The sequence below is a fragment of the Pinus tabuliformis genome, chromosome Q (genome assembly GCF_031772625.1).
Source record: "Pinus tabuliformis cultivar Carrire ecotype Pingquan chromosome Q, CPIR1, whole genome shotgun sequence".
Taxonomy (NCBI): domain Eukaryota; kingdom Viridiplantae; phylum Streptophyta; class Pinopsida; order Pinales; family Pinaceae; genus Pinus; species Pinus tabuliformis.
This window is the reverse complement of record NC_142296.1, coordinates 1,141,917,806-1,141,937,910: the sequence shown is the minus strand read 5'-3', so window position 1 is coordinate 1,141,937,910 and position 20,105 is coordinate 1,141,917,806. Positions and strand designations below refer to the sequence as shown.

Genomic DNA, 20,105 nt, shown 5'->3' with positions numbered 1-20,105 from the left:
CTTTTGTATGCCATGTTTTGTTCCCTTCTTTGTGTCAACTATTGCACAATTTTTCACTTCTAATTTAAAACACTTTGTATGTCAATTGTTTCCATTTTGTATTAATTCCTAGTTTAACATCCAATTTTACTTTCAATTTTGCATCCATGGTTACATCCGCATTTGACTTCTTATATAGAGTATATTTTTCTTTACATATATGACCCCCTTTATAGATTCATAGTGAAATATATGATAGTTTCTAAATATCATTAAAGCAGATATCACAATTCAAAATCATTTGTAAAGAAATTTAAGAGAAATTGACAACATCCATCCAAAAAAATAACAATGTGTCATTAACAATTTTCAAAACATGTATAAAATAGCAACATAATACTAATAAAATCAGTATTATTTTTAATCAAAACAACTAAAATTCAAATATGATTAACAAATCAAAATATTTCATGAATATCGTTATTCTACGATAAATTAACAACATACATAAATCAAACTCATCGTATGATTACAAAATCAAAATGTCTCATTGATATAGGGTAAATTCACAACACCCATCTAAACATAACAATGTCATTCTACACAATAATTTCTTCATAAAAAACAATGCATGTGCATGCCTAGCTACCACCACCAAGATCATCCTCATGATCATCTTGACCATCCTCATTACTCTGATCCACATCATCACCAACACCGCAACTATCATCATCATCTCCTCCTTCACCACCATCATCCTCATCCTCATCCTCATCATCTCCTGATATATGTTGAACATAATTTGGATCATCGTCTTGGCAATCATTACCTATAGCATTCTGACAAAAAAAATCAATATTACATGTTAGTATTAATTACATAACACAACGCATGTTTTTGTTATACAATGTTAACCATAAAATGAGGTAAGATATAATATCTAATAATACTAAAAAATAAAATGAAAATATGGTTTAAAAGTATATTGGAAATCCAACTAATATTACATACCATAGAGTCCATCCAAACAACAAATTCAACCCATCTCTTTTGCTGCAGCACCTCCTTTTCCAAATGATTTGGAGATCTTCAGGGTAAAAATATATATCCCATGGTTTATATTTGGCCTTAAAAAACAGTAGAAAAAAAAAAATTTGAGAACACAGGAGCAAGATGAAAAAGGAATTGAATGTCTAAACATTTTGAAGTCTCAAAAAGCATTCATCAACATAAAGAAGACTACAACACTACTCTTCACTTCCAAGTTTTCAACTAATGGATTTAACTGACCAGCAATGTTTTTTGCATGAACCATTCTCAAATGCTCAAGATGAGGTAATGAATGGATGTTATGCGCCTATCTGTGAATTGCAACCATAGGCATACATGTAAGTGCAAATTTGTAAATCTCATACCCAGATTTACCCATCATCAAGCACACAACTTTTGCGGGATCCATTTGACATATCTTATGTTTAAGAAGGAATAACATCCTTGAAGAGACTCATGGCTTTTCTTAGGGAAGGATCTTTGCATGCAGAATCTAGATTAACTCTGAACATTTCAATCAAACTAAGGTAAATGAAAGGCAACAATCCATCGGTCAAACCTCACAGGTTAAAAGCACCCGCTGAGTTTCACACAAATGAGAAAGCCTAAGGGAAAAGATTTGAGACATGCATGCTACATGATTTCATGTAGGATAAGTACCTAAGCTTAAGGCAAAAGATTTGAGACATGCAAATGTATGAAGTACAAGATTCAGATAAAGAGAAAGAAGCTCCTTCATGCCATATTCTCATTGACAGTGAATCTCAGATTAGGTACTTATCAAGCATGAAATCATGTTGCATGCCAAGCATGAAATCATGAAGCACACACCATGATAAGATTATCTGACTCCAACTACTGCATCAAGATGAAAAATTCAGCACTCTAGACAGTCACATAAGAATAAAAAAACATTCAAAAGATATGAATGCATATTAGCCACTATAGAGGACCAAAACATAAACTTACGCCATAGACAGTGTGGCTGAACCTTTCCCTGCTTTTGCTTCAACAACTTCATTTCCTCCATCCTGTGTGCGCTTTGTTAAGGCTTTAATGTCCTCCTTAGACAATACAGAGTTTGGCTTTGGTGTTGCCTAAAAAAAATTATCAAAACAAAAAAGTGTATGTTCCCTTTTTAACTGTATTGAAGGGTAGGTAATTATGATCTCATTTTATCTTTGATAAATTAGTTTTCTAATATCCAAGAGTAAAGAACAAACTCAAGATGAGGATCCAACAAAGTCATATACATGTGAAAAAAGTGGAAGAATTGTAACACCCGCATGTCCACCTACAATAGGAACATCAACTTCTGCAGACAGCATAGGATGACAACAACAACAAACATAAAACTGAGAATTGTATCTAATGTTAAAAAAAGCATGATGTTGGTAAGATCCTGCAGCATATCATGTATTGGGTCTAGCCTAGATGGTTGTGTGCAAAGACTGTTATCCTTCCCACCCGGGTTCAATTCCCTCAAGTGACATCTTGAGCTGACTATATTTTTGATGGCCTTGAGCCCTATGATACCATCCTTGAAATGAGGAGAAGTGCCTGGCATGTTTGCCCAGGATGCATATTTCATGATTAAATTATAAAAAATAAAAATATTTTACAGAATACTAAATATTTGAGAGTAGCTAAGCATAACAAGCCAAAATTTTAAATACCTTCAACAGGAACTCCTGCTTTTGAAGCATAGAACGTCTTTGCGCGGACAACATCAAGAGTAGTAACACCAAAGAGTTTCTTTTCATTATAGGTCCCTGCCTTCTTAAAAACCTCAGCAGCTATTGGTAGAGTAGAATTTACAGGATTGCTGATGATATTTACAATTGCCTGCCATGGATATCAAGTCCTCAGCAATGCCATAAAAACCAATTCTAGATGATTTCTTGAATCCAAATATACCATTCCTGATAGAAGGAAAACGTTATCCAGTACACTCTCCCCCCTCTCCATATCTCTATCTATATAATATGTAACAATATACTATACATACTGTACACACACACCAGTACATGAACAAAACAAATAATTGTGAAACATACTTCTTTATCTATTAACTTGCCACACTAATGGTAGTACATACTGATTGTATGTAATATATAATGTTATAGAGGATACCTCGTGATCAAGTGGATTTGTGCACAATTAAATAGAAGACCAAGGATATTTTTTATATTGATATTCATATGCCAATTTTCTCAAAAGTCCAAAAGCTAAGTTACTAACTACAAGAGGAGAAACAAGAATAACAGGGCTTTAACAGTGGCTGCAAACTTGCATTGGACTACACAGCTAATTACTCTTAAGTTCATTTCAATTAGTATTTCCTTCTTATGGGCAAAAGTTAGCTGCAATTTGTCTAAATAAAGAGTCAATAATGAGTCAATCACCTATTCGTTTGACTCAAAGAAGTCTTCAAGCTTCCTTAACCTCTCCAGTAGAATTGATTATATACAAGAACAGTATGTAAATCTAGATCAACAACTTGCTTAAAGATTCTTGCAAATATGTATTTGTATATATTGCCATCTCTATAGATCTGAAACATACAAAGCCTTCGACAAAGCAACTTACAATTAACGTCATGCTTATTCCTATGAAATAGTCAATAAGAAAATCGCATGAAAACAAAAACTTCAAAGAAGATCATAAATCATGACAACTTACCTCTGGGCAGTATTTTGCAATTGCAGAGCAAAGAGATTTAACAAACCCTGCATTGATGTTGAAGAGATCATCACGAGTCATGCCAGGTTTTCGAGGCACACCAACAGGAATAATCACAACATCTGCATTCTCCAATGCCGTGCCAAGTTGTTCCTCTCCCATATATCCTGCAACCTGCACCCAGGTCACACTGCTGTGAATTACTGACAAGGTCGTGACACAAGCATGATAAAATAAATATGGCAGTACCAAATTAAATTATAAATATGTAGACCAAAAAATAAGAAAAGAAATTATTATCGCAAAGTTCCAAAAGAAGTAAAACTTGTTATCCTTGTTCCATGACCCAAGCAATGGTATGTCCTCCTCATAGTGAACAAGAATAGGATTATTTGTATTCTATAGTAAAATCCACCTTTTGGCTTTTACCGAGGAGATAGAGCACCAAAAGCAATGATTATGCTCGTAGGAGATTGAAGACCTATACCAACCCACGTTTCAATCAGGGTATAATCTTGTCCAATCTAGGTATACGACATTTCAATCAGGGTATAGTCTTATCCAATCCAGGTATAAAAGTGATGCTGTGATAAATAATTAGCATCTCACAAGCCACTTTAGGGAGTTTATTCAACCTTAGTTTAATTTACGCTGCGAAGACTATTTTGATTTAATCTACTCATGGATAAAGAGGCAAATCTAAACGACCCCAAAAAGGTTGGATATAGAGGCAAATCCAATATGCAGAGGGTCATCAATTCAATCCTCACAAAATAACAAATTGACAATGCAATGAGACTATTCTAACTTCTAAGTAGTCATTAGGCCAAGTATGACTTAGATCCATCAGATCAAAAATCTTATTAAGCAGAGGCATATGATCCAGCCGTGGATTCTGCTAAAAATATAGATGCACTTTTCATCAAAAAAATATGAACTACCTCGTCCATTGGGCTGTGGTTTAGTGGCAAGTTGTAGGGTGCTTGTCATGAGGATGACCCAGGTTCAAAACCCAGGAGGCATATTCCCATGATAATGCGGCTGCGCATGTCATTCCAAAATATGAAGTCGGGTTAACGTGATAAACACCAGTTCAATGATAATGCAGAGGTGTTGTTAATGATGACCCCTGTGCTATTGAGGTTTGCACAGATGAGCCCACCTGCAAGTCATGCGTGACTTTGATGAATAGATGCAATTAAGGTGTTTCACCCATGCCAGTCAAAAGGCCTTGACCAAACAAAAACAATAATAGTGAGCCCAACCTCAATTTCAACCTTCTCCTATCAATAGCAAATACTACTACTGCTAATAATAATAATAAGCACAGCCCAAATTTCAATCTAGCCATAAATGTCAGGCAGATTGTAGTCAAGTAGTTAAATCATAGCACTTTCATTGCCCTCTTAGAAGTATGTTGCGGCATTATCTCACCATCGGAGTTAACTACCATATTGAGATTCAACAGACAAGATCAGGTGCAAATCCTGCATGAAATTGGTGGAATAGAGATTCTATGTTTGTAGCATCTACAATGAGGGCAAAACCCACTATGTTAACAGAAAGACATTTGCCAACAAGAAAACAATCAAAAATAATAATAATGTAGCCCTCAATATCTGCCTCTTTTGAAATGGCCCAAAGAATGTCAGGTATAGTCAAATCCAATATTCACGGTGTACAATACAATCGTTTTAGAATGACAATGCGATGGGCGTTGCTTCAATGGATTGTTGGGCCAAATGTCACCTAGATCCATAAAATTAAAAACCCTAATCGAGTAGGTGCACATGATGCAGCCATGGATTTCCACGAAATAAATATCTAGGTGCTTTTTTTCATCAATCAAAATATGCACAAACACATTTACAAACCGACCATGAAAGTGAATTGAGTTGACCATTAACGTGAATTGGGTTGTGTTTAAGAAATTAAATCATTGCGCTTTCAGGGCTCAAACCCACGTTCAAAAGCCCCAGAAGCCATATTTCCTGCAAAAATGTGGCCAAAAGAATAAATTCCACATTCGAAGAATCCCAGAGACCTTGACAGGTTATAGCAGTGGAGTCTAAGCCTGGTATAAGGCCTGGTTCCTTTAAAAAAATAGGAACTTACCAAAATAAATAAATTATCTGACCATGGACAATATCAGAAACGTAAAATCAAAGAACTAATAACAGGTAAAACACTAACGAAAAGTAGATCCTACCAAGTGGGTCGTCATACGATCGATCCCAATGGAGATCCCTTGAAACTAAAATCAAAACATCTCTATCGTTCGCAGAGAGAACAGATCCAGCATACAGAGAACGAAAAAAACGCAGTAAGAAAAATATATATCCCATGGTTTATATTTGGCCTTAAAAAACAGTAGAAAAAAAAAAAATTGAGAACACAAGAGCAAGATGAAAAAGGAATTGCATGTCTAAACATTTTGAAGTCTCAAAAAGCATTCATCAACATAGAGAAGACTACAACACTACTCTTCACTTCCAAGTTTTCAACTAATGGATTTAACTGACCAGCAATGTTTTTTGCATGAACCATGCTCAAATGCTCAAGATGAGGTAATGAATGGATGCTATGCGCCTATCTGTGAATTGCAACCACAGGCATACATGTAAGTGAAAATTTGTAAATCTCATACCCAGATTTACCCATCATCAAGCACACAACTTTTGCGGGATCCATTTGACATATCTTATGTTTAAGAAGGAATAACATCCTTGAAGAGACTCATGGCTTTTCTTAGGGAAGGATCTTTGCATGCAGAATCTAGATTAACTCTGAACATTTCAATCAAACTAAGGTAAAAAGGCAACAATCCATCGGTCAAACCTCACAGGTTAAAAGCACCCGCTGAGTTTCACACAAATGAGAAAGCCTAAGGGAAAAGATTTGAGACATGCATGCTACATGATTTCATGTAGGATAAGTACCTAAGCTTAAGGCAAAAGATTTGAGACATGCAAATGTATGAAGTACAAGATTCAGATAAAGAGAAAGAAGCTCCTTCATGACACATTCTCACTGACAGTGAATCTCAGATTAGGTACTTATCAAGCATGAAATCATGTTGCATGCCAAGCATGAAATCATGAAGCACACACCATGATAAGATTATCTGACTCCAACTACTGCATCAAGATGAAAAATTCAGCACTCTAGATAGTCACATAAGAATAAAAAAACATTCAAAAGATATGAATGCATATTAGCCACTATAGAGGACCAAAACATAAACTTACGCCATAGACAGTGTGGCTGAACCTTTCCCTGCTTTTGCTTCAACAACTTTAGTTCCTCCATCCTGTGTGCGCTTTGTCAAGGCTTTAATGTCCTCCTCAGACAATACAGAGTTTGGCTTTGGTGTTGCCTAAAAAAAATTATCAAAACAAAAAAGTGTTAGTTCCCTTTTTAACTGTATTGAAGGGTAGGTAATTATGATCTCATTTTATCTTTGATAAATTAATCTTCTAATATCCAAGAGTAAAGAACAAACTCAAGATGAGGATCAAACAAAGTCATATACATGTGAAAAAAGTGGAAGAATTGTAACGCCCGCATGTCCACCTACAACAGGAACATCAACTTCTGCAGACAGCATAGGATGACATCAACAACAAACATAAAACTGAGAATTGTATCTAATGTTAAAAAAAGCATGATGTTGGTAAGATCTTGCAGCATATCATGTATTGGGTCTAGCATAGATGGGTGTGTGCAAAGACTGTTATCCTTCCCACCCGGGTTCAATTCCCTCAAGTGACATCTTGAGCTGACTATATTTCTGATGGCCTTGAGCCCTATGATACCATCCTTGAAATGAGGAGAAGTGCCTGGCATGTTTACCCAGGATGCATATTTCATGATTAAATTATAAAAAATAAAAATAATTTACAGAATACTAAATATTTGAGAGTAGCTAAGCATAACAAGCCAGAATTTTAAATACCTTCAACAGGAACTCCTGCTTTTGAAGCATAGAACGTCTTTGCACGGACAACATCAAGAGTTAACACCAAAGAGTTTCTTTTCATTATAGGTCCCTGCCTTATTAAAAACCTCAACAGCTATTGGTACAGTAGAATTTACAGGATTGCTGATGATATTTACAATTGCCTACCATGGATATCAAGTCCTCAGCAATGCCATAAAAACCAATTCTAGATGATTTCTTGAATCCAAATATACCATTCCTGATAGAAGGAAAACATTATCCAGTACACTCTCCCCCCTCTCCATATCTCTATCTATATAATATGTAACAATATACTATACATACTGTACACACACACCAGTACATGAACAAAACAAATAATTGTGAAACATACTTCTTTATCTATTAACTTGCCACACTAATGGTAGTACATACTGATTGTATGTAATATATAATGTTATAGAGGATACCTCGTGATCAAGTGGATTTGTGCACAGTTAAATAGAAGACCAAGGATATTTTTTATATTGATATTCATATGCCAATTTTCTCAAAAGTCAAAAAGCTAAGTTACTAACTACAAGAGGAGAAACAAGAATAACAGGGCTTTAACAGTGGCTGCAAACTTGCATTGGACTACACAGCTAATTACTCTTAAGTTCATTTCAATTAGTATTTCCTTCTTATGGGCAAAAGTTAGCTGCAATTTGTCTAAATAAAGAGTCAATAATGAGTCAATCACCTATTCGTTTGACTCAAAGAAGTCTTCAAGCTTCGTTAACCTCTCCAGTAGAATTGATTATATACAAGAACAGTATGTAAATCTAGATCAACAACTTGCTTAAAGATTCTTGCAAATATGTATTTGTATATATTGCCATCTCTATAGATCTCAAACATACAAAGCCTTCGACAAAGCAACTTACAATGAACGTCATGCTTATTCCTATGAAATAGTCAATAAGAAAATCGCATGAAAACAAAAACTTCAAAGAAGATCATAAATCATGACAACTTACCTCTGGGCAGTATTTTGCAATTGCAGATCAAAGAGATTTAACAATCCCTGCATTGATGTTGAAGAGATCATCACGGGTCATGCCAGGTTTTCGAGGCACACTAGCTGGAATGATCACAACATCTGCATTCTCCAATGCCGTGCCAAGTTGTTCCTCTCCCATATATCCTGCAACCTGCACCCAGGTCACATTGCTGTGAATTACTGACAAGGTCGTGACACAAGCATGATAAAATCAATATGGCAGTACCAAATTAAATGATAAATATGTAGACCAAAAAATAAGAAAAGAAATTATTATCGCAAAGTTCCAAAAGAAGTAAAACTTGTTATCCTTGTTCCATGACCCAAGCAATGGTATGTCCTCCTCATAGTGAAAAAGAATAGGATTATTTGTATTCTATAGTAAAATCCACCTTTTGGCTTTTACCGAGGAGATAGAGCACCAAAAGCAATGATTATGCTCGTAGGAGATTGAAGACCTATACCAACCCACGTTTCAATCAGGGTATAATCTTGTCCAATCCAGGTATACGACATTTCAATCAGGGTATAGTCTTATCCAATCCAGGTATAAAAGTGATGCTGTGATAAATAATTAGCATCTCACAAGCCACTTTAGGGAGTTTATTCAACCTTAGTTTAATTTACGCTGCGAAGACTATTTTGATTTAATCTACTCATGGATAAAGAGGAAAATCTAAACGACCCCAAAAAGGTTGGATATAGAGGCAAATCCAATATGCAGAGGGTCATCAATTCAATCCTCACAAAATAACAAATTGACAATGCAATGAGACTATTCTAACTTCTAAGTAGTCATTAGGCCAAGTATGACTTAGATCCATCAGATCAAAAATTCCTATTAAGCAGAGGCATATGATCCAGCCGTGGATTCTGCTAAAAATATAGATGCACTTTTCATCAAAAAAATATGAAGTACCTCGTCCATTGGGCTATGGTTTAGTGGCAAGTTGTAGGGTGCTTGTCATGAGGATGACCCAGGTTCAAAACCCAGGAGGCATATTTCCATGATAATGCGGCTGCCCATGTCATTCCAAAATATGAAGTCGGGTTAACGTGATAAACACCAGTTCAATGATAATGCAGAGGTGTTGTTAATGATGACCCCTGTGCTATTGAGGTTTGCACAGATGAGCCCATCTGCAAGTCATGCGTGACTTTGATGAATAGATGCAATTAAGGTGTTTCACCCACGCCAGTCAAAAGGCCTTGACCAAACAAAAACAATAATAGTGAACCCAACCTCAATTTCAACCTTCTCCTATCAATAGCAAATACTACTACTGCTAATAATAATAATAAGCACAACCCAAATTTCAATCTAGCCATAAATGTCAGGCAGATTGTAGTCAAGTAGTTAAATCATAGCACTTTCAGTGCCCTCTTAAAAAGTATGTTGCGGCATTATCTCACCATCGGAGTTAACTACCATATTGAGATTCAACAGACAAGATCAGGTGCAAATCCTGCATGAAATTGGTGGAATAGAGATTCTATGTTTGTAGCATCTACAATGAGGGCAAAACCCACTATGTTAACAGAAAGACATTTGCCAACAAGAAAACAATCAAAAATAATAATAATGTAGCCCTCAATATCTGCCTCTTTTGAAATGGCCCAAAGAATGTCAGGTATAGTCAAATCCAATATTCACGGTGTACAATACAATCGTTTTAGAATGACAATGCGATGGGCGTTGCTTTAATGGATTGTTGGGCCAAATGTCACCTAGATCCATAAAATTAAAAACCCTAATCGAGTAGGTGCACATGATGCAGCCATGGATTTCCACGAAATAAATATCTAGGTGCTTTTTTTCATCAATCAAAATATGCACAAACACATTTACAAACTGACCATGAAAGTGAATTGAGTTGACCATTAACGTGAATTGGGTTGTGTTTAAGAAATTAAATCATTGCGCTTTCAGGGCTCAAACCCACGTTCAAAAGCCCCGGAAGCCATATTTCCTGCAAAAATGTGGCCAAAAGAATAAATTCCACATTCGAAGAATCCCAGAGACCTTGACAGGTTATAGCAGTGGAGTCTAAGCCTGGTATAAGGCCTGGTTCCTTTAAAAAAATAGGCACTTACCAAAATAAATAAATTATCTGACTATGGACAATATCAGAAACGTAAAATCAAAGAACTAATAACAGGTAAAACACTAACGAAAAGTAGATCCTACCAAGTGGGTCGTCGTACGATCGATCCCAATGGAGATCCCTTGAAACTAAAATCAAAACATCTCTATCGTTCGCAGAGAGAACAGATCCAGCATACAGAGAACCAAAAAAACGCGGTAGGAAAAGAGGAACCCACCTCAGCACGGCTATTGATGTGGCCGACATCTGCAGCCACACCTGGAGTGCCAGCGATATCATAGAGCGCCAACTTTGACACCAGAGGATTGAGTTTCATCAGAAGAGCCAATGGATGCCCGATACCCCCAGCAGCTCCCAACACAAAAACCTTGCGTGGCGGACTTCCACCACTCGAATAAAACCTTCTCGGCATAACATTAGTTTTGAAAGAAGAAGATGATGCATTCTTCAGTGCAGATCCCACCAATCGTCGCATTGCAGAACTCATTTTTGCCGCTGGTAACACTGAAAGAATGCAAGCTGAAGGCAGATGAAGAAGAAGGGGGAGATTCCAGAGCTTAAAGGCCGAATCAATGGAGATGTGTGGATACGACTTTGTTAAAAGGGATTTTAAAGCCTCACGGTACTATGCAGGGCTTTGGTTTAATCTATTTTATTGCGAAATTCTTAGTTATTGACAATCAGACAGCTCGTGATAGAAATCCATCTTTTGGGGGGACGAGGTTCGGGAATGGAACATCATGTGATCGAAATTTTCAGTTGGTCAAATGTTAATTAAGTTATTATAAAATAGAGATATTTTTTATTTTATTTTTTTAAATAAATTTAATAATATTAGGAGATTTTTATCAAACTCTGGTTAGGGGTCAGACTAGTTTACAATGTATTTAAACATTGCAAATCTCGGTGTGTTTAAAAGGAAAGTGTTTTTTTTTCAGGGGTGTTAGTTATTTATGGAATATGTCATATTGTGGATATTTTGATTGATATTGGACCATTTTAGTTGTTTGTTATGTATGTTGAATAGTCCAATCCCAAGGAATCCTCGAAAGTGGTGAATCTTTGCAGAGAATCTTTAAAAGTGGTGAATATGATGTTAGGGTGTTTTTTAAAAGGGAGTGATAATTGAGATAGCTATATATTTTAAAAGAATATGTTTTTAGGGGTTATAAGAGTGTGAAGGACCATTTTCCATTCTAGGGAAAGGGAAAGGTTTATATTTAGGGATTAGGATAGTTTTTAATTTTTATTTCAAGGTAATAAGATCATTGAGGAAAGATATTATAAAAATATAATTGTTGATGGAGATATATAATGATAATTAAATCTTTTTATAAAGGTATAAGGTAGGGTTAAAGAATGTTGTTATAAATAGTTTACAGGATAAATAAAGAGATAGAATTGTTTGAAAGAATGGAGTTATTTCATGCGCTTAGCGTAGTAAATAACAAGGTAGTTGGGTTAATGTAGCAAGTAAGTTAGATAAACGAGTATTTTAAAATAAAATCCGGTAAGTAAGGGTATTAATCCCATAAGAGTTCAGCCTTGAGCTAATAATGACATATTTTTGTAAGATTAGAGGATTTAGATTATATTACTGCGAGAAAAAACGTGATTATAACATAGATGGATTGGTTTGGTCTATCGTTAGGGAGGTCAAAGCAATAGCACATAAACAAAATTTTCATATTGCTCGCATTCTTTCTGACCTGAGAGTCTGGGAATTTAAACCAAAAACAAGGATATACATAGACAAAATTACATAAACTAAGAGACCAAAATACATTCTGAAACAAGTAGAAGAATAGAGACGGTATAGAGAGAGTTATCATTTTTCCTAGAGTTGCACTTGAGTTGTCATTCTACAGGGTGTTAAGTATGAGCTCGAGGGTGAGAGTCATCTCCTGTGGTTGATGGAGGCTAGGTAGTAGATAGAATTTGGTTGAGGTTGTCATCCATGTCATTCAGCATGTTCTCCATGTTGTTCATTCTGTTTAGGAGTTCTAACATCAAATAAGGAGCTCTTGTTAGGTGTCAACCCTGTCAGTAAGTACCCGGCCCATGAGTGTCTCAGTATGCCATTACAGGTTAATATTCTTAAGCAGAGGCCCTCGCCCTGGTGGAGTTTCTGTTATCATGAATATAATCTTGTGTTTCTCGCTCCACGTCATGATTTGGCACGTATCTTCTAGCCTAACGAACTTGCCCTTTGATGTAAGCGATAGCTCACTACATGACCTCAAGAACGAGACGTTGATAATGGTCCACGATGGCTCCGGTGGAATCCTGAGCATGGGAGGCATGCAGGGAGGGAGGAGTAGGAGAGGGGGGTTGACTCGATCTGCCCCTATGTTCTGCCTCTGTGGAGATGGTGGTGCAACATCGAACCATGACTGAGTGAGAGGTAGGGGCGGCAGAAATTCGATTGAAAGGAGGAACAAGTCGATGGTGGGTAAAAATAAACTAGATAGAGGTTAACCTTTCTAACTGAAAGTGGGGGGGGGGTTAAAATTGTGAGGAGGCTCAGGTGAGGAAACCTGCAACAAAAATAAAGCCAAGCATGGGGACAGAGAGACAAGATCCGAAATTCCAAATCGGAGCAAGAAGAGAGGTTGTGGAAAAGAACCAATCCTGAAGTGAGTTGCAAGGGGAGTAAAGGAGAAGACCAAACTTGATTGATAGAGATCCTTGTAAAGGAGAGGCATGGATGATAACCGAAAGTGGAGATCCTAAGGGGTTGATTGCAAGTGCAAACGTCGGGGATTACATGGCGCTTGCAAGCTAGAGTCATTGATAGAGTGTTGCAGGACCCCATGACCATATGCCCTATTTTAAAGGCTTCGAGAATTGGCTGTATTTTTCTCTTAATGATCCAACATGATATGCTTTGCTTCTTTAAATGACAGTGGTGTACTCACCTACACAAAACCATGAATGTGTGCTCGATTTGAAGAGTGTGAGATCTACGAAATGATAGTAGCCCACCTCCTTTCGTACAAATGCCTCTAATACCATAAATATCATCCTCTACTGAGAATTGTGATGGTGGTGGCAGATATGCCATGCAGGTCGCTAGGTGTGGGCATCTTGCCTCCCTCTCATATGATTACTACAGATCATGGTCAATCAGGAAAATTAATGTTGTGCACCCACCTTAGGGAACTTTGTCTTGTTCAACAATGTCCTGACATTCATGCTTCCATTGAGCAACAAAAATTTGTTCCCATAGAGATTCCATGACCTCTAAAGTGAAGTTGAGCCCTTCATTGGCAAGCATGTTTACCAACTTGTTGCCCTTTCTTAGTATGTGTTGGAAAGCGAGTGCATTGAAGTTTAGGAGTTGTTTTGTGATATTCTCTAGACTAGCCAAAAGTCTCCAACTCCTTTAGCTCGAGTAGCCCCGCCTACCACCATCTATTTGATCTCTGCAAAGAAATGTAGTAAGATCATTTCACAGACTAGGAAATTTGTTTTCCTTATGATTCACCCTCAGGACAAGAAGAAGATTGTGGCCACAAATTCCAAACATGGCTCCTCTGCACAGTAGTAGCAGATGGACAAGGTCATGGAGGAGTACAAGGACATTTTCACCTCACCTGCGGGGGTACCTCTCCATTTTCAGGTCAAGCACTCCATCGATTTGACCCCAAGCGCGTCATTCCCAATGGATCAATATATCGACGTTGTGTTCTGGAGAAGAATGAGATCAAGAGGCAAATTTAGGAGTTGTTGCAGAAAGGGCACATTAGGAAAATCTCATCACCCTGTGGGAGTCTGATTGTATTGGTACATAAGAAGGATGGGACCTGGAGACTCTATATTGACTATCGGGTGCCAAACAAAATCATTGTCTATAATAGGTACCCAATCCCATGGATTGATGACCTTCTGGACCAGCTCAAGGGGGCCAAATATTCCAGCAATATTAACTTGAAGTTTGGTTAATTCTGATGTGTGGAAGACTGCCTTCAAATCCAAGGAGGGACTTTTCGAATGGTTGGTCATGCCTTTCAAGTTGACAAATGTTACTGCAACCTTCATGAAGTTGATGGATGACATCTTGTGACCCTTCACCAATGCATTTGTGGTGGTGTATTTAGATGACATCTTAATCTTCAACCAAAGTTGGGAATGAACAAGAGGTTAGTCATGATGATAATACATGTAATGAATACTTTGATACAATTGTTATACTTTGTGGGTGTTATAAATAAGTTCATTTATAAATTAATGGACGATATAAGTACATCATATAGTCTAATCTCTAACCTTGGAAAAAATAATGCATGTATCAATTATTTTAGGTTGGCAATGGAATCAGAACAAATGAGGAGTTTAATCATTTTGATAGACCAATACAAATACCTGCATATGGACGTGGCCTACGTCGTACAATTAAATCACGCAAAAAGAAATGGGTGGAAGAGGATATGACAATGGAGTTTGTAAATGAAATAGAAAATCAACACAATGAACAAGAGGTTGGTCATGATGATACTACATGCATAGATGAATAATTTGAGACAATTGTTGTTTTTGGATGTTCCTAAGGTAGAAAATCTAAGAATATGAAATTAATGTGGCTTGTTTTTAAAATAATGTGTTCAAAAATAATATTTTTAATTTATTGTATACATGTATAATGTTGTTTTGTTGAGTAATTTATTGCATATATCTTTGAAATGGATCCATGTTCTATACAGTAATTGCTATCTAACATTAAATAATGGTTGCATTTAATTATAGGTAAACGATGTTGATGATACACCTATTAATGATCAAGATCCAACTAGACCATTAAGAATTCAACGAGATGATCCAATTCATCCTTTAAACCATACTAGGAGAAGAAGAGAAGCATTGAAGAGAGCACTACCACGTGAAAAATTTGAGGAATTGATGAAATTAGCATACATTGATGACATGCCATCCACTACTCAGAGTAGAGATGTCGATGGAAATGTAATGCATGAAGAATGATAGTAATACGTATCCAGAAGATGGTATTGAAACTAGTAATTGTTCATGAATCCATAAGATTGTAAGGTCATTCTCATTATCATAATCATTGTCATCATCATCACCATCATCCTTGTCATTGTTATTGCCATCATTACATTATCATCATAATCACCATTCATGCCATCATCATCATCATTATGGACATTGTTTGCAATTGTTCATAATTGTAGATGTTGTAAGAAATATCATCAACCCAAAAAATGTGATCAGTGCTAGAAAAGGGTTGTTTAGGACACATTGATATATGTAAGAGAAATAACAACTCTATTTTTGACAGATGATCGATGATCATCATCATCACCACCATTATCATCGTCATTGTCATTTTTATCATCCCCATCATCATCATTAATGTAATTTCTATCGACATTGTTGTAATCATGCATCATCATCATTCATGCCATTATTGTTTTTGATGATGACCTAGATGAAAATGATGATCATGACACCAAAGATAATGCTTATGATTATGACAATGACAACATCTAAAATTGGGAAGATTCGCCAACGTCATTAGCATCGTCATCATCATAATCATTGCCATCATCATCATTGTCATTGTAACCACTATCGTCTTTATCATCATAATCACAATTCATGTCATCGCCATCATCTTCATTTTCATCACTGTCAATATTATTGACATTGTCATCAATTGTTCATAATTGTCAATGCCATAAGGAATATCATCAATGCAGAAAATATGATGAGTGTTGGAAAAGGGATGCAAAAGCGAACATAGAAATGGGGGCAACAATAGAAGTAAAATTGGATGAAAAGTGGATACAACATAAGTAGATGCACAACAACATGAAAACCTGACACAAAAGTGGATGCAAAAGTAGATGCAGTTGTCAATGCAAACTTGGATGCAACCATGAAGGCAAAAGTGGAAGCAAACATGGGTCCAATGGTAGGTGTAAAACTTGGCACAAATTGTGGTGAAACAAATGTGGATGCAACAACGGAAACAAAAGTATATGCAAAAATGGATGAAACAAAAGTGGATGCAATAGGGGATGCAAACGTGGAAGCAAATGTGGTTGCAATGGTAGGCGTAAGATATGGTGCAACAAAAGTGGATGTAACAATAGACAAAAAATATGCAAAATAAGATGCAAAAATGGATGTAAAAGTGGAAGCAAACATTGATGCAACAGGCAAAACAAAATTGGATGCAAAAAATGGATATAATGTAAGTAGATGCAAAAGTAGATACAAAACGAGATGCAAAACCCAATGCATAAACCTGACATAAAAGTGGATGCAAAAATAGATGCAATATTTGATGCAAAAGAGGATGTGAACATGGATGCAAAATTGGAAGCAAACGTGGATACAACAGTGAGTGCAAACATGGTGCAAATTGTGGCATAACAAAAGTGGATGTAATGATAGATGCAAAAAAAGAATCAAAGTATGATGCAAATGAAGATGTAAAAAGGGATGCAAAAAGTGAAATTTAAAATGGGTGCAACAGTGGATGCAAAATTGTGTGCAAAAGTGGATGCAATAGAAGTCGATGCAAAAGTAGATGCAAAACGAGACACAAAACCCGATGCAAATCCCGGTCCAAAATTGGATACAAAAAGGGATGCAAAAATAGATGTAGTAGTTGATGAAAACCTAGACGCAAATGAGGATGCAAACGTGGATGCAAAATTATAATCAAAAGTGGGTGCAAAAGGAGGTGCCAAACTAGGCGCTAATTGTGGCACAAAAATATTAGATGCAATAGTGGGTACAATAATAGATGCAAAAGAGGATGTAAATATGGATGCCAAACAAGAGGGAAAAGTGGATGCAACAAAAGTAGATGCAAAATTTGATGCAAAACTAGACACAAAACTCGATGTAAAACTTGGCGCAAAAGGGATGCACAAATGGATGCAAAAATGGATGCAAAAAATGATTTAAAAAAGGATGCAAAAGTCGATGCAAAAGTTGATGCAAGTGTAGGTGCAAAAAGTGGATGCAAATGAGGATGCAAAAGTATGTCAAACAAAATTAGGTGCCAAACTTGATGCAAAACCTGGAACAAAACTTGGTGTAAAGGATGACACAAAACTTGGCATAAAATTTGGTGCAAAACGTGGTGCAAAACCTATTGCAATACCTGGTGCTAAACTTGGTGTAAGATTTGGTGCAAAACTTGATGCAAATTTTGTGTCAAGTTTTGCACCATATTTGATAAATGGATGCAAATAGCACCAAAAATGGGCTCTAGATGCAAAAAAAGAAGTAAAAAGGGACGCTAATCGCTGGTTTTGTTGTAGTGAGATAGAAAATTGGAGTAAGGGCACAGTAGCAAAACTATACCAGGTAGGGCTACTAAAGTTTCTTAAAAAGTTCAATGGTCACAATGATAAAATCACATAGGAGTTTATAGAGTATTTTCAACATGGACAAACCAGAGTTAGTGAAATTTCTATACCATTGAACCCAACCTTTCTTTCTCAAGCATTGGACCTTTCTTTGATAGAAGAAGAGTATCACAAGTGTTTGCATTTTAAGGAGAAGGGATGGACCTTTTTCCTGGAGAAACAAAGGAAGGGGTCCTTTGATAGGACAAGAGGGATTCCAAGAGATTGGCTCAGAGAGCCATGGTTAGAGTTGGTTTTGATTATCCAAAAGTACTTCACTTGTGATAATCGGTACAGTGTGGTATACCTCTATCATATCAAATTGCTTCAACATATGAAGGGAGATTGTAAAATCAACTTACCCTACTTCTTTTCAAAAAGCCTAACCAAAATGATAGAGAATGTCAAGAACAAAACAAAAGCCAAGGAAGCCAATATCTATCATCATGGGCTAATCAAGATACTTGTTGAGTATTAGGTAAGGAATAAGGGGTTGCTTTGGAAGGATTTTTTGGCTAAACATCATTTTGAAGAACAAACAACAAGGAATGAGGAGAAGTTTGAGCAATTGCATGTAAGAAGAAGTATCATGCATTCTCCTTTGTATCCTAAAACAATATTGAAGAAGAAGCAAGATGATATTATGATTGAAAAAGATAAATCCTTTATGTCCATTCCTAGGAGGCCTAGAAGAAAATCACAAGAGGAACCAAGCAACAAAGGAAAAGATCCAGAAATTGAAATTATTGGAACTGAGCCTCCACAAACATCAAAGTAGATTGATGAGATTATACAGAGATTTGAGGAGGAAGTTTAGGAAGAGCCCATAGAGAAAGACTCCTATTTTGTGATGCTTGGGTAGGAGCCACCTCATCTCACTCATATGCCAAAGAGATCAGGGAATAATCTAAAGAACTGCACAGTGAAGTATATCTTAAGAAAATAATAGAGCTGACAAGTGAGCTGGAAGACAGCAAAATCATCGAGATACATTTGAAAAAGGAGAACAAAATGTATAAATAAAATAACAACAACATAATCAAGGAGAACAAGAAATTGAGCAAGCAGATTAAAAATCTTGAGAGTCAAAATATCCTCATCTCCAAACAAGCCTACAGATGGCTAAAGGAGAAAAAGTTATGGCAGTACAAATATGAGAAACAAAAAGTGAATACTGCCATCTACAAAGAAGAGAAACATGAGGGTATTGACATTCTCCTCTAGGTTGCACAAGAAAAAGCTATAGGATTAGGAACAGCGAGGGCATCATCACTCAAGAGATCCAAACAGAGGAGGAAAGCATGAAGACATGCTTGAACATCAACAAGGGGGAGATGTTGGCCCTCAATTTTGGTCATCTTTGCCTATCCTAAATCCATTTATTTACCACCATATTCCATCCTATTTCACCTATATATGCCTCATTTTAGTCCTATTTTTCATATTCTGGTAACTAAATTAAGTTTTTCAATTTTTGAAAAAAAAAATTAAAAAATGGATTTTAAGAGTAAATTTGGACTGCATTAAAAATTCTCGTAATAGCTTCATGGAAGTCATATGTGCAGGACACCTGGGCAAGATCTGAGTGCATATTTGGAAAGCTTGGGAACCACGGATGAAGAAACACCTATTGGTTCAGTCAAACTGAGCAAAAATAGGCCCGGTCAACTCTAGTCAAACTTGACCTGTCATTCAGGAATTCCTAGCAAAATGGAGCAGATTTATTATTTTGTGGGAATTTTCCTGATTTGTGAACCAGACTTAATGAGCTCGCCTTGTATGGATGGATTAGGATTGATAAGGATGTTAGAGCCATTATAGCAAAGTTTGTTTATGATTTTCTTATTTAAACAGAGTTTATGGACCATTCAAAAAAAGTGTAATTTTGTATTAAGATTATTGGAGACTTTTGAGATAATTTG

General features: G+C 36.4%; 1 protein-coding gene across 4 annotated transcripts; it reads right to left on the bottom strand.

Annotated features, from left to right (window-relative positions):
* Positions 1 to 360: 360 nt before the first annotated feature.
* On the bottom strand, positions 361 to 11,455 carry LOC149223604 (malate dehydrogenase, mitochondrial-like). 4 transcript variants are annotated; one of them, XM_089383361.1, is made up of 2 exons: positions 11,016 to 11,454; positions 361 to 818 (listed from the first exon to the last, which is right to left on the bottom strand). In XM_089383361.1, the coding sequence occupies exons 1-2, from the start codon at positions 11,283 to 11,285 to the stop codon at positions 621 to 623; spliced, it is 468 nt and encodes a 155-aa protein (XP_089239487.1). In that variant the 5' UTR covers positions 11,286 to 11,454; the 3' UTR covers positions 361 to 620. The 4 variants fall into 4 exon arrangements, 3 of the variants coding, with proteins under 3 accessions (XP_089239487.1, XP_089239489.1, XP_089239488.1); XM_089383363.1 differs by lacking the exon at positions 11,016 to 11,454 and adding an exon at positions 3,712 to 4,548; XR_016248982.1 differs by lacking the exon at positions 11,016 to 11,454 and adding an exon at positions 1,999 to 2,074 and having other exon boundaries at positions 684 to 818.
* Positions 11,456 to 20,105: the final 8,650 nt, after the last annotated feature.